Source organism: Bombina bombina, chromosome 2 (assembly GCF_027579735.1).
Source record: "Bombina bombina isolate aBomBom1 chromosome 2, aBomBom1.pri, whole genome shotgun sequence".
Lineage (NCBI taxonomy): Eukaryota > Metazoa > Chordata > Amphibia > Anura > Bombinatoridae > Bombina > Bombina bombina.
This window is the reverse complement of record NC_069500.1, coordinates 362,148,525-362,163,898: the sequence shown is the minus strand read 5'-3', so window position 1 is coordinate 362,163,898 and position 15,374 is coordinate 362,148,525. Positions and strand designations below refer to the sequence as shown.

The window sequence follows — 15,374 nt, the reverse complement described above, 5'->3', positions numbered from 1 at the left end:
TACAGAAATCTTCATCTCTTTTCTGTTTCAGAGTAAATAGTACATACCAGCACTATTTTAAAATAACAAACTCTTGATTGAAGAATAAAAACTACATTTAAACACCAAAAAACTCTAAGCCATCTCCGTGGAGATGTTGCCTGTACAACGGCAAAGAGAATGACTGGGGAAGGCGGAGCCTAGGAGGGATCATGTGACCAGCTTTGCTGGGCTCTTTGCCATTTCCTGTTGGGGAAGAGAATATCCCACAAGTAAGGATGACGCCGTGGACCGGACACACCTATGTTGGAGAAATCCCTGTCCTTGTTCCGTCCGCGGAACTGGATGGATCACTCCCATTACTAGGAGGTCTTGCACACAGCTTAGGAATGCCTCTTTCTTTATCTGGTTTGATGATAACCTTGAAAGATGAAATCTCCCTTGTGGAGGAGAAGCTTTGAAGTCCAGAAGATATCCGAGATATGATCTCCAACGCCCAGGGATCCTGAACATCTCTTGCCCACGCCTGGGCGAAGAGAGAAAGTCTGCCCCCCACTAGATCCGTTTCCAGGTAGGGGGCCATTCCTTCATGCTGTCTTGGGGGCAGCAGCAAGCTTCCTGGCCTGCTTGCCCTTGTTCCAGGACTGGTTAGGTTTCCAGGCCTGTCTGGAATGAGCAACAGTTCCCTCTTGTTTTGAAGCGGAGGAAGTTGATGCTGCACCTGCCTTTAAATTTCGAAAGGCACGAAAATTAGACTGTTTGGCCTTTGATTTGGCCCTGTCCTGAGGAAGGGTATGACCCTTGCCTCCAGTAATGTCAGCAATAATTTCCTTCAAGCCAGGCCCGAATAAGGTCTGCCCCTTGAAAGGAATGTTGAGTAATTTAGACTTTGAAGTCACGTCAGCTGACCAGGATTCAAGCCATAGCGCCCTACGCGCCTGGATGGCGAATCCGGGATTCTTAGCCGTTAGTTTAGTCAAATGAACAATGGAATCAGAAACAAATAAGTTAGCTAGCTTAAGCGTTCTAAGCTTGTCAATAATTTCATTCAATGGAGCTGTCTGGATGGCCTCTTCCAGGGCCTCAAACCAGAATGCCGCCGCAGCAGTGACAGGCGCAATGCATGCAAGGGGCTGTAAAATAAAACCTTGTTGAATAAACATTTTCTTAAGGTAACCATCCAATTTTTTATCCATTGGATCTGAAAAAGCACAACTGTCCTCAACCGGGATAGTGGTACGCTTTGTTAAAGTAGAAACTGCTCCCTCCACCTTAGGGACCGTCTGCCATAAGTCCCGTGTAGTGGCGTCTATTGGAAACATTTTTCTAAATATAGGAGGTGGGGAAAAGGGCACACCGGGTCTATCCCACTCCTTGCTAATAATTTCTGTAAGCCTTTTAGGTATAGGAAAAACGTCAGTACACACCGGCACCGCATAGTATCTATCCAGCCTACACAATTTCTCTGGAATTGCAACTGTGTTACAGTCATTCAGAGCAGCTAATACCTCCCCAAGCAATACACGGAGGTTCTCAAGCTTAAATTTAAAATTAGAAATTTCTGAATCAGGTTTCCCCGAGTCAGAGATGTCACCCACAGACTGAAGCTCTCCGTCCTCATGTTCTGCATACTGTGACGCAGTATCAGACATGGCTCTAACAGCATTTGCGCGCTCTGTATCTCTCCTAACCCCAGAGCTATTGCGCTTGCCTCTTAATTCAGGCAATCTAGATAATACCTCTGACAGGGTATTATTCATGATTGCAGCCATGTCCTGCAAGGTAATCGCTATGGGCGTCCCTGATGTAATTGGCGCCATATTAGCGTGCGTCCCCTGAGCGGGAGGCGAAGGGCCTGACACGTGGGGAGAGTTAGTCGGCATAACTTCCCCCTCGACAGAACCCTCTGGTGATAATTCTTTTATAGATAAAGACTGATCTTTACTGTTTAAGGTGAAATCAATACATTTAGTACACATTCTCCTATGGGGCTCCACCATGGCTTTCAAACATAATGAACAAGTAGGTTCCTCTGTGTCAGACATGTTTAAACAGACTAGCAATGAGACTAGCAAGCTTGGAAAACACTTTAAAACAAGTTTACAAGCAATATAAAAAACGTTACTGCGCCTTTAAGAAACACAAATTTTCCCAAATTTTGAAATAACAGTGAAAAAATGCAGTTACACTAACGAAATTTTTACAGTGTATGTAATAAGTTAGCAGAGCATTGCACCCACTTGCAAATGGATGATTAACCCCTTAATACCAAAAACGAAATAACAAATGACAAAAACGTTTTTTAAACAGTCACAACAACTGCCACAGCTCTACTGTGGCTTTTTACCTCCCTCAATACGACTTTTGAAGCCTTTTGAGCCCTTCAGAGAAGCCCCAAGGCAGAACATACTGTGATGGGAGATGTCATCGCAGAAAATGCAGCTCATCTGCAGAAAGAATGGGACACATACAGGAACTGTTTCACTTTGCAGCACCGCTCAACATTAGACTGTTCTCTTCAAACAGCCCTGTTCTCTTGGCTGCACTGTAATAGTTTGTTCTTAATGCAATGCATCCAGAGCAAAGGGCTGTTTGAAGAGAACAGCCAAATATGGAGAAGTGTATTTAATTGTTGACTGGCTCTCAGGGATTTGTTTCAATTTCTCCCCCAGCCTTTCCTGGTCTGTAAAGCTGTATCATCTGAATATAAGATATGAGCAATGCGCCTTTTTTATTACTACATTTCTACTTTGTGATGTTAAGCCAAGAGAAAAAGAAAAAACATTTTTCAGGTGACCTCTTTTTTTTTTTGTCTGCAGCTAATTTTGCAATGCAATTTTCAACTGCATCACTAGATTATAAAACTTAAAGTGAAGGTAAAGTTGCATCTATTATATTGTTTACCCTGCAAGTACTCAAAAATTTAATGGGACTTTAATTCATGATTTTTTTCAAATCGCTATATTTATTTTGTTTTTAACGTTTATTAATGCTTTTCTGAACAATGTTAAAACAACCCGTTTTTTAGGGTTTTTTTCTCAGCCCGGTCACGTTTTTTTATAACCCAATTGAAACACTGGCCGTTAGGCGGCCGTCATATTACTTCGCCGCATTGTCGGACTCTATGCGCATGCGTTGCCTTCACTTACTCTATGAGCAAAGCGCGTTCCAGTATATCGCATGCGCAATACGGATTCCCCTTGCAAATCGAATGGACGACGCAGTGTGCGCATGCGCAAATTGTAGAGAACGCGCTTTTGAACTACGTGTAGAGCGGGTGGGACCGCTCTATACGTCAGAGTCTCAGCAAGCAGGAAATTGATGGAGGGAGGAGTAAAGAAGGGAAGAGCACGTAAAAACAAATGCTTTTTTCCCTATTTTATATATATAAACGTAATTAAAAAAATTGGCGATCAGACTGTATAATATATAAATAATATAATAATATGCAAAACACCGGAAAATTTTACCTTCACTTTAAAAAAAAAGTTAAGCAACACACTGCAAATTGAGCTGGTGATTTATTGTAACTACCTAATTTAAAGTTGAAATTGATTTTAAAGTTACATGCAGAAAAATTTTCCACTAAAAAAATGTAATTGTAGAATGTAAAGAAAAGTTCTGCCTCTGGGCAGAGAAGTCCTGGATCATGCAGGAAGAAGCTGGATGTCTGTGTCTGTAATTTTTGCTGTGCAAAAAAACCCGCCAAAATAGGCCCCTCCCACTCATATTACAACAGTGGGAAGCCTCAGGGAACTGTTTCTAGGCAAAATTCAAGCCAGCCATGTGGAAAAAACTAGGCCCCAATAAGTTTTATCACCAAACATATGTAAAAAACGATTAAACATGCCAGCAAACGTTTTAAAATACACTTTTATAAGAGTATGTATCTCTATTAATAAGCCTGATACCAGTCGCTATTACTGCATTTAAGGCTTTACTTGCATTACTTCGGTATCAGCAGCATTTTCTAGCAAATTCCATCCCTAGAAAAATATTGCACATACCTTATTGCAGGAAAACCTGCACGCTATTCCCCCTCTGAAGTTACCTCACTCCTCAGAATATGTGAGAACAGCAAAGGATCTTAGTTACTTCTGCTAAGATCATAGAAAACGCAGGCAGATTCTTCTTCTAAATACTGCCTGAGATAAACAGTACACTCCGGTACCATTTAAAAATAACAAACTTTTGATTGAAGAAATAAACTAAGTATAAAACACCACAGTCCTCTTACGACCTCCATCTTAGTTGAGAGTTGCAAGAGAATGACTGGATATGGCAGTGAGGGGAGGAGCTATATAGCAGCTCTGTTGTGGGTGATCCTCTTGCAACTTCCTGTTGGGAAGGAGAATATCCCACAAGTAATGGATGATCCGTGGACTGGATACACTTAACAAGAGAAATATATATTTTTACACAGATTACAATTGTTGGGCTAATATCAGTTTGTGTTTACACATATATATTTCAGCAACTCATCAATAAAGAAAGTATCTACTAATTAATTCCAATGAGGATACATAAGAGTGTTTTTAATAATTTTTCCTATTTTATGATATAACTAATGAAAGTTAAATTTTATATTCCCTTCCACAAGTTCAAAACTGATGTCCTGATTAAATAATCTAGTTAAGGCCTAGAGTGCTATAAATGTATTCTTTTTAGAGCAAGTCCCTTCTTGCTCTTATCATTTCTAGCTTGTTTCAATACATTAGCACCAAGATCTAAATAAATACAAGCACCTTTAACTTAAACAAACAGATCACAGGTGGCTATAGTAAATAAGTAGTACCATTGATCTCCTTTTGCTGTTCACAAATGATTGTTCCATGATGATTTTGGAGATCACTCTTGGAAGAAGAACTAGAGGAGGGAAAATATAAGCAGGTTGGTAACATCAAGGAACTGTTAACACATCCACCGCTTCCGCATGAGGATCCCTGGACCTGGACAGGTACCTGGGTAGTTTCTTGTTTAGATGGGAAGCCATCAGATCTATTTCTGGACATCTGAACAATCTGAGAAAACACATCTGGATGGAGCGACCACTCCCCCGGATGTAAAGTCTGACGGCTGAGATAATCCGCTTCCCAATTGTCTAAACCTGGGATATGAACTGCAGAAATTAGACAGGAGCTGGATTCCGCCCAAGCAAGTATCCGAGATACTTCTTTCATAGCTTTGGGACTGTGAGTCCCACCCTGATGATTGACATATGCCACAGTTGAACTATACGATGGTGATCTAACCACCAAGTCAGAGAGAGTCGAACATTGGGATTTAAGGATATTAATTGTGATATCCTTGTATAATCCCTGCACCATTGGTTCAGCACACAAAGCTGGAGAGGTTTCATATGAAAACGAGCAAAGGGGATCGCGTCTGATGCTGCAGTCATAAAACCTAAAACTTCCATGCACATAGCTACTGAAGGGAATGATTGAGACTGAAGGTTCCGACAAGCTGAAACCAATTTTAATTGTCTCTTGTTTGTTAGAGACAGAGTCATGGACACTGAATCTATCTGGAAACCTAAAAAGGTGACCCTTGTCTGAGGAATCAAAGAACTTTTTGGTAAATTGATCCTCCAACCATGTCTTTGAAGAAACAACACTAGTTGATTCGTGGGAGATTCTGCAGAATGTAAAGACTGAGCTAGTACCAAGATATTGTCCAAATAAGGAAACACGGCAATACCCTGTTCTCTGATTACAGAGAGTAGGGCACTGAGAACCTTTGAAAAGATTCTTGGAGCTGTCGCTAGGCCAAATGGAAGAGCGACAAATTGGTAATGCTTGTCTAGAAAAGAGAATCTCAGAAACTGTAAGTGGTCTGGATGAACCGGAATATGAAGATATGCATCCTGTAAGTCTATTGTGGACATATAATGCCCTTGCTGAACAAAAGGCAGAATAGTCCTTATAGTCACCATTTAGAAAGTTGGCACTCTTACATAACAATTCAAAATTTTCAGATCCAGAACTGGCCTGAATGAATTTTCTTTCTTTGGGACAATGAATAGATTTGAATAAAAACAGAATTTATGCTTACCTGATAAATTACTTTCTCCAACGGTGTGTCCGGTCCACGGCGTCATCCTTACATGTGGGATATTCTCTTCCCCAACAGGAAATGGCAAAGAGCCCAGCAAAGCTGGTCACATGATCCCTCCTAGGCTCCGCCTACCCCAGTCATTCGACCGACGGACAGGAGGAAATATGCATAGGAGAAACCATATGATACCGTGGTGACTGTAGTTAGAGAAATTAATACATCAGACCTGATTAAAAAAACCAGGGCGGGCCGTGGACCGGACACACCGTTGGAGAAAGTAATTTATCAGGTAAGCATAAATTCTGTTTTCTCCAACATAGGTGTGTCCGGTCCACGGCGTCATCCTTACATGTGGGAACCAATACCAAAGCTTTAGGACACGGATGAAGGGAGGGAGCAAATCAGGTCCCCTAAACGGAAGGCACCACAGCTTGCAAAACCTTTCTCCCAAAAATAGCCTCCGAAGAAGCAAAAGTATCAAATTTGTAAAATTTGGCAAAAGTGTGCAGAGAAGACCAAGTCGCTGCCTTACATATCTGGTCAACAGAAGCCTCGTTCTTGAAGGCCCATGTGGAAGCCACAGCCCTAGTGGAGTGAGCCGTGATTCTTTCAGGAGGCTGCCGTCCGGCAGTCTCATAAGCCAATCGGATAATGCTTTTAAGCCAAAAAGAAAGAGAGGTAGAAGTTGCTTTTTGACCTCTCCTTTTACCAGAATAAACAACAAACAAAGAAGATGTTTGTCTGAAATCTTTAGTAGCCTCTAAATAGAATTTTAGAGCACGGACTACGTCCAAATTGTGTAACAAACGTTCCTTCTTTGAAACTGGATTCGGACACAAAGAAGGTACAACTATCTCCTGGTTAATATTTTTGTTGGAAACAACTTTCGGAAGAAAACCAGGCTTAGTACGCAAAACCACCTTATCTGCATGGAACACCAGATAGGGCGGAGAACACTGCAGAGCAGATAACTCTGAAACTCTTCTAGCAGAAGAAATTGCAACCAAAAACAAAACTTTCCAAGATAATAACTTAATATCTACGGAATGTAAGGGTTCAAACGGAACCCCTTGAAGAACTGAAAGAACTAGATTTAGACTCCAGGGAGGAGTCAAAGGTCTGCAAACAGGCTTGATTCTAACCAGAGCCTGAACAAATGCTTGAACATCTGGCACAGCTGCCAGCCGTTTGTGAAGTAAAACAGATAAAGCAGAGATCTGTCCCTTCAGAGAACTTGCAGATAATCCTTTCTCCAAACCTTCTTGTAGAAAGGATAGAATCTTAGGAATTTTTATCTTGTTCCAGGGGAATCCTTTAGATTCACACCAACAGATATATTTTTTCCATATTTTATGGTAAATTTTTTCTAGTTACAGGCTTTCTAGCCTGAATCAGAGTATCTATTACAGAATCTGAAAACCCACGCTTTGATAAAATCAAGCGTTCAATCTCCAAGCCGTCAGTTGGAGGGAGACCAGATTCGGATGTTCGAATGGACCTTGAACAAGAAGTGGCAGGAGTGATCCTCCGCCCATTGAATTATTTTGGTCACTTCTTCCATCGCCAGGGAACTCCTTGTTCCCCCCTGATGATTGATATATGCAACAGTCGTCATGTTGTCTGATTGAAACCGTATGAATTTGGCCTTTGCTAGTTGAGGCCAAGCTTTGAGAGCATTGAATATCGCTCTCAGTTCCAGAATGTTTATCGGGAGAAGAGATTCTTCCCGAGACCATAGGCCCTGAGCTTTCAGGGGTTCCCAGACCGCGCCCCAGCCCACCAGACTGGCGTCGGTCGTGACAATGACCCACTCTGGTCTGCGGAAGCTCATTCCCTGTGACAGATTGTCCAGGGTCAGCCACCAACGGAGTGAATCTCTGGTCTTTTGATCTACTTGAATCGTCGGAGACAAGTCTGTGTAATCCCCATTCCACTGTCTGAGCATGCACAGTTGTAATGGTCTTAGATGAATTTGTGCAAAAGGAACTATGTCCATTGCTGCAACCATCAATCCTATTACTTCCATGCACTGCGCTATGGAAGGACGAAGAACGGAATGAAGTACTTGACAAGAGCTTAGAAGTTTTGATTTTCTGACCTCTGTCTGAAAAATCCTCATTTCTAAGGAATCTATTATTGTTCCCAAGAAGGGAACTCTTGTTGACGGGGACAGAGAACTTTTTTCTTTGTTCACCTTCCATCCGTGAGATCTGAGAAAGGCTAGGACGATGTCCGTATGAGCCTTTGCTTTTGACAGAGACGAAGCTTGAATCAGGATGTCGTCCAAGTAAGGTACTACTGCAATGCCCCTTGGTCTTAGAACCGCTAGAAGGGACCCTAGTACCTTTGTGAAAATTCTCGGAGCAGTGGCTAATCCGAATGGAAGTGCCACAAACTGGTAATGCTTGTCCAGAAAAGCGAACCTTAGGAACTGATGATGTTCCTTGTGGATAGGAATATGTAGGTACGCATCCTTTAAATCCACTGTGGTCATAAATTGACCTTCCTGGATGGTGGGAAGGATCGTTCGAATGGTTTCCATTTTGAACGATGGAACCCGGAGAAATTTGTTTAGGATCTTGAGATCTAAAATTGGTCTGAATGTTCCCTCTTTTTTGGGAACTATGAACAGGTTGGAGTAAAACCCCATCCCTTGTTCTCCTATTGGAACTGGATGAATTACTCCCATCTTTAACAGGTCTTCTACACAATGTAAGAATGCCTGTCTTTTTATTTGGTTTGAAGATAATTGAGACCTGTGGAACCTTCCCCTTGTTGGTAGATCCTTGAATTCCAGGAGATAACCTTGAGAAACTATTTCTAGTGCCCAAGGATCCTGAACATCTCTTGCCCAAGCCTGAGCAAAGAGAGAAAGTCTGCCCCCCACCAGATCCGGTCCCGGATCGGGGGCTATCCCTTCATGCTGTTTTGGTAGCAGTGGCAGGCTTCTTGGCCTGCTTACCCTTGTTCCAGCCTTGCATCGGTCTCCAGGCTGGTTTGGGTTGTGAAGTATTACCCTCTTGCTTAGAGGATGTAGAATTAGAGGCTGGTCCGTTTCTGCGAAAGGGACGAAAATTAGGCTTATTTTTAGCCTTAAAAGACCTATCCTGAGGGAGGGCGTGGCCCTTTCCCCCGGTGATGTCTGAAATAATCTCTTTCAAATCAGGACCAAACAGTGTTTTACCCTTGAAAGGGATGTTAAGCAATTTTGTCTTGGAAGACACATCCGCTGACCAAGACTTTAGCCAAAGCGCTCTGCGCGCCACGATAGCAAACCCTGAATTTTTCGCCGCTAATCTAGCTAATTGCAAAGCGGCATCTAAAATAAAAGAGTTAGCCAATTTAAGTGCTTGAACTCTGTCCATAACCTCCTCGTACGAGGATTCTTTACTGAGCGACTTTTCTAGTTCTTCGAACCAGAAACACGCTGCCGTAGTGACAGGAACAATGCATGAAATTGGTTGTAGAAGGTAACCTTGCTGAACAAACACCTTTTTAAGCAAACCCTCTAATTTTTTATCCATAGGATCTTTGAAAGCACAACTATCTTCTATAGGGATAGTAGTGCGTTTGTTTAGAGTAGAAACCGCCCCCTCGACCTTGGGGACTGTCTGCCATAAGTCCTTTCTGGGGTCGACTATAGGAAATAATTTCTTAAATATAGGGGGAGGAACAAAAGGTATGCCGGGCCTTTCCCACTCCTTATTTACTATGTCCGCCACCCGCTTGGGTATAGGAAAAGCATCGGGGGGCACCGGAACCTCTAGGAACTTGTCCATCTTACATAATTTCTCTGGAATGACCACATTGTCACAATCATCCAGAGTAGATAATACCTCCTTAAGCAGTGCGCGGAGATGTTCTAATTTAAATTTAAATGTTACAACATCAGGTTCAGCTTGTTGAGAAATTTTTCCTGAATCTGAAATTTCTCCCTCAGACAAAACCTCCCTCCTGGCCCCTTCAGATTGGTGTGAGGGTATGTCAGAACAGTTATCATCAGCGTCCTCTTGCTCTTCAGTGTTTAAAACAGAGCAATCGCGCTTTCTCTGATAAGTAGGCATTTTGGATAAAATGTTTGCAATAGAATTATCCATTACGGCCGTTAATTGTTGCATGGTAATAAGTATTGGCGCACTAGATGTACTAGGGGCCTCTTGTGTGGGCAAAACTGGTGTAGACACAGAAGGGGATGATGCAGTATCATGCTTACTCCCCTCATTTGAGGAATCATCTTGGGCAATATCATTATCTGCGGCATCATTGTCCCTACTTTGTTTGTACACTATGGCACAATTATCACATAAATTTAAATGGGGAGAAACCTTGGTTTTCATACATATAGAACATAGCTTATCTGCTGGTACAGACATGTTAAACAGGCTTAAACTTGTCAACAAAGCACAAAAAAAGTTTTAAAATAAAACCGTTACTGTCACTTTAAATTTTAAACTGAACACACTTTATTACTGAATATGTGAAAAAGTATGAAGGAATTGTTCAAAATTCACCAAAATTTCACCACAGTGTCTTAAAGCCTTAAAAGTATTGCACACCAAATTTGAAAGCTTTAACCCTTAAAATAACGGAACCAGAGCCATTTTTACATTTAACCCCTATACAGTCCCAGCTATCAGCTTTGCTGAGACCCAACCAAGCCCAGAGGGGAATACGATACCAAATGACGCCTTCTATAAGCTTTTTCAGTGGTTCTTAGCTCCTCACACATGCATCTGCATGCCTTGCTCTCCAAAAACAACTGCGCATTAGTGGCGCGAAAATGAGGCTCTGCCTATGACTAGAAAAGGCCCCCATCTGAAAAAAGGTGTCCAATACAGTGCCTGCCGTTTTTTAAAACAATCCCCAAGATTATAATAATTATTAAGAGTTATAATCTGCAAAATATGCTTAGCAAAGTAATCGTTTTAGCCCAGAAAAATGTCTACCAGTTTTTTAAGCCCTTATGAAGCCCTTTATTCTTTTACTTAATCTAAGAAAATGGCTTACCGGTCCCCATAGGGGAAATGACAGCCTTCCAGCATTACATAGTCTTGTTAGAAATGTGGCCAGTCATACCTCAAGCAGAAAAGTCTGCCAACTGTTTCCCCCAACTGAAGTTACTTCATCTCAACAGTCCTGTGTGGAAACAGCAATCGATTTTAGTAACGTTTGCTAAAATCATCTTCCTCTTACAAACAGAAATCTTCATCTCTTTTCTGTTTCAGAGTAAATAGTACATACCAGCACTATTTTAAAATAACAAACACTTGATTGAAGGATAAAAACTACATTTAAACACCAAAAAACTCTTAACCATCTCCGTGGAGATGTTGCCTGTGCAACGGCAAAGAGAATGACTGGGGTAGGCGGAGCCTAGGAGGGATCATGTGACCAGCTTTGCTGGGCTCTTTGCCATTTCCTGTTGGGGAAGAGAATATCCCACATGTAAGGATGACGCCGTGGACCGGACACACCTATGTTGGAGAAACCCCAGACCCTGTTCCTGAAATGGAACTGGTATGATTACCCCTGAAAGCTCCAGGTGTGAAACACACTTCAGAAAAGCCTGAGCCTTTACTGGATTTGCTGGGATGCGTGAGAGAAAAAATCTTCTCACAGTAGGTCTTACTCTGAATCCTATTCGGTACCCTTGAGAGACAATACTCTGAATCCATTGATTTTGGACAGAATCTGCCCAAATATTTTGGAAGAATCTTAATCTGCCCCCTTACCAGCTGAGCTGGAATGAGGTCCTCACCTTCATGCAGACTTGGCGGCTGGCTTTGGTTTCTTAAACGGTTTGGATTTACTCCAACTTGAAGAAGGTTTCCAATTGGAACCAGATTCTTTGGGGGAAGGATTAGGTTTCTGTTCCTTATTTTGTCGAAAGGAACGAAAACGGTTAGAAGCTTTAGATTTACCCATAGGTCTTTTATCCTGAGGCAAAAAAACTCCCTTCCCCCCAGTGACAGTTGAAATAATCGAATCCAACTGAGAACCAAATAACTTATTACCTTGGAAAGAAAGAGATAGTAATCTAGACTTAGATACCATGTCGGCATTCCAATATCTAAGCCACAAAGCTCTTCTAGCTAAAATAGCTAAAGACATAGATTTAACATACATTTTTATAATATCAAAAATGGCATCACAAATAAAATGATTAGCATGTTGAAGCAAGCGAACAATGCTAGACAAATCAGGATCCATTTCCTGTTGCGCTAAACTTTCCAACCAAAAAGTTGATGCAGCTGCAACATCAGCCATAGAAATGGCAGGCCTGAGAAGATAGCCAGAATATAAATAAGCTTTCCTTAGATAAGATTCAAGTTTCCTATCTAAAGGGTCTTTAAAAGAAGTATTATCTTCCATAGGAATAGTAGTACGTTTAGCAAGGGTAGAAATAGCCTCATCAACTTTGGGGATCTTTTCCCAAAACTCCAATCTAACTGCTGGCAAAGGATACGATTTTTTAAACCTTGAAGGAGGAATAAAAGAAGTACCAGGCCTATTCCATTCCTTAGAAATCATATCAGAAATAGCATCAGGAACTGGAAAAACCTCTGGAGTAACCAGAATTGTTTGGCGCTAACAACATCCGGAAATGACACACTTGGGTCATTGTAGACACAACCTTGGAACTCGGCGTTAACTAAGACGCCGGAAATTACAAATTTGCGTCATCGGACGTACCTTTGCACCAAAAAATTATTGTACCAAAAATGACGCAATAAACTTTTGAAAAAGCAGTCAATTGAAAAAAAGACTATATACCCCAGGTAAGAAAAATATTTTCCTAAATATGTTTTTTCCCCAAATATGAAACTAATAGTCTGCAAAAGGAAATATACATACACCTGACTCATGACAAATATAAGTACAATACATATATTTAGAACTTTATATTAATGCATAAAGTGCCAAACCATAGCTGAGAGTGTCTTAAGTAATGAAAACATACTTACCGAAAGACACCCATCCACATATAGCAGATAGCCAAACCAGTACTGAAACAGTTATCAGTAGAGGTAATGGAATATGAGAGTATATCGTCAATCTGAATAAGGGAGGTAGGAGATGAATCTCTACGACTGATAACAGAGAACCTATGAAATAGATCTCCCATGAGGAAAACCATTGCATTCAATAGGTGATACTCCCTTCACATCCCTCTTACATTCACTGTACCCTGAGAGGAATCGGGCTTCAAAATGCTGAGAAGGGCATATCAACGTAGAAATCTTAGCATAAACTTACTTCACCACCTCCATAGGAGGCAAAGTTTGTAAAAACTAAATTGTGGGTGTGGTGAGAGGTGTATTTATAGGCATTCTGAGGTTTGGGAAACTTTGCCCCTCCTGGAAGGATTGTATATCCCATACGTCACTAGCTCATGGACTCTTGCCAATTACATGAAAGAAATGTGGGTTTCATGTCCCTTTAAGGGAAGGAAATTGAACAATGGTCTGGTCCTTAAGGGGTTAAAAAAAAATTAAGCTGTGTTATCTACAGAATATTTCTATTAATATCTATATTGTAGTGTTAATGTCACAGGGCACATAATCTTGCTGGGCTGCAAATTAAATATTAATTACAGCCAAACAGACACTGGCCTAGCATATTAGAAATGTTCTGTAGATAAAAACACTGCTTAAAACAAATGTAATTAAAGGGATATTAAACACTAAATAAATGCTAGATAGAATGATGCATTCAAAGAAAAGATTAGACTGAGAATAACATGTAGATGCATTTGTTAAAGTTTCATTAACTGTTCAAATATTGACAAAGCAAGAGTAAAGTTTTAATGTCTATAAAACAATGGGAGCTGCCATGTTGTAACTTAGGTTACCTTCTCAGCTGTGGCTAATTAGAGACAGTTATAAATTGGTCACTAGAGTGTGCAGTCAATGGCTGTGTGGAATATAACAGTGTTCTGCACTTCTATTTTCCAGGAAATAAAAAGCTCACAATTTCAGAATTGAATTAAAGGAAAGAGGAACAAAATAAATAATGAAAGTATACTGGAGAGGTTTTCTTATTTATAAGATTTATCATGTTATATTACCATCACTGGTGTGTAAAAAAAAATTGCTCAGAGCAGTAGAAGTCCGCACAGCTGTTAAAAAAATTAGAGGGAACATTGCTTGTGACTAACTTAAGTCTGTTAATCTGTCACTGCTCATTACTCCACTCCCCCCTGTCTCCTGTTCATGGCTCTGTGAGGAGAAATCAGGTCACACATAGGTCTGAGAACCCCTTTCAACAAAGAATCTTGAGCACCTCAATCCTTCCCCTTCCTCCTGCGGAGACAAAGCTTAAGACTGGGATACCAGAGAGGTGAGAGGGATTAAAGGCTTATGAAATGTTGGGTATCTTTGCCTCCCCCTAGTAGCCAGGAGTTGAATTCCAAAAGTAATGGCTTGTGGACTCTCACCACCTTATGAAATAAATGTTGTAACAATCAAAAAAGTAAAAAAAAAAAGTGCTTCAACAACATACACTAGTAAGAAAAAGCCTGACAGTGAATTGATTATCATTAGCCAGGCAGCCAGAAACATGAAATAAATATGTAGGCAATGAAAAAATTTGCAAACAAACGCAGAAATAAAAATGAACTTATATTAACATAGAGAACTTGTGTCTCCACAGCAAATGCTTACCATAAATCGTCTTTTGGTCTCTCTGTTGTTAATAGCTGGAATCTGTTTTCTGTGGTATTTCTGTTGTCTGTTACACAATATATACATTTTAATAGACAGTTTCATTATTTCAAAGTATAACTTACTTTTCCAATGTACTACCTTATATGGATTTATTTTCTTTAGTTACCCAAGCTCAGAATTTTTAAACAAGGCAGTGATGCCACAGAAGAATCACGTGTCCCACACTGTCTGGCTTATTCAACTTAATGTAAAACCTAAGACATCAATGATATGTTGCTTAGTTTAATTTCAAAATAGCTTTATTTATTTATTACAAGGGACACTAAACCCCAAATGTTTCTTTCATAAATCAGGCTCAGGGCATGCAAGAATAACTTTTTTTTAACAATGTTAAACATTTGCAAGAGCATTAGATGACAGCAGTGTCTGCTCTAGACACAACCACACTACCTACCTAGGTATTCTCTTCAAAAGAATACCATGTAAACAAAGTAAATGTGGTAATGGAAGTGGATTGGAAACTTTTTAAAAATTATATGCTAGATCTCAGTTATAAAAATCATTTTGCGTTTTAGGTCCCTTTAAGACTACTACTATAAATAAGTGAGAGAATAAACTTTAACCACATAATATTTTGCTTGTTAAATATGTAAATGTCTTGTTATATACAAA

At 40.5% G+C, this 15,374-nt stretch overlaps 1 protein-coding gene across 1 annotated transcript in view; it reads right to left on the bottom strand.

Annotated features, from left to right (window-relative positions):
* The window catches only part of CCDC62 (coiled-coil domain containing 62), a gene marked incomplete at its 5' end in the record, with an annotated part of 328,381 nt that overhangs the window by 45,459 nt on the left and 267,548 nt on the right, over window positions 1-15,374 (bottom strand). Inside the window, one exon of the mRNA XM_053699771.1 lies at window positions 14,700-14,766. Within this exon, the coding sequence (XP_053555746.1) occupies window positions 14,728-14,766 (39 nt within the window). The remainder of the gene's footprint in view (window positions 1-14,699; window positions 14,767-15,374) is intronic.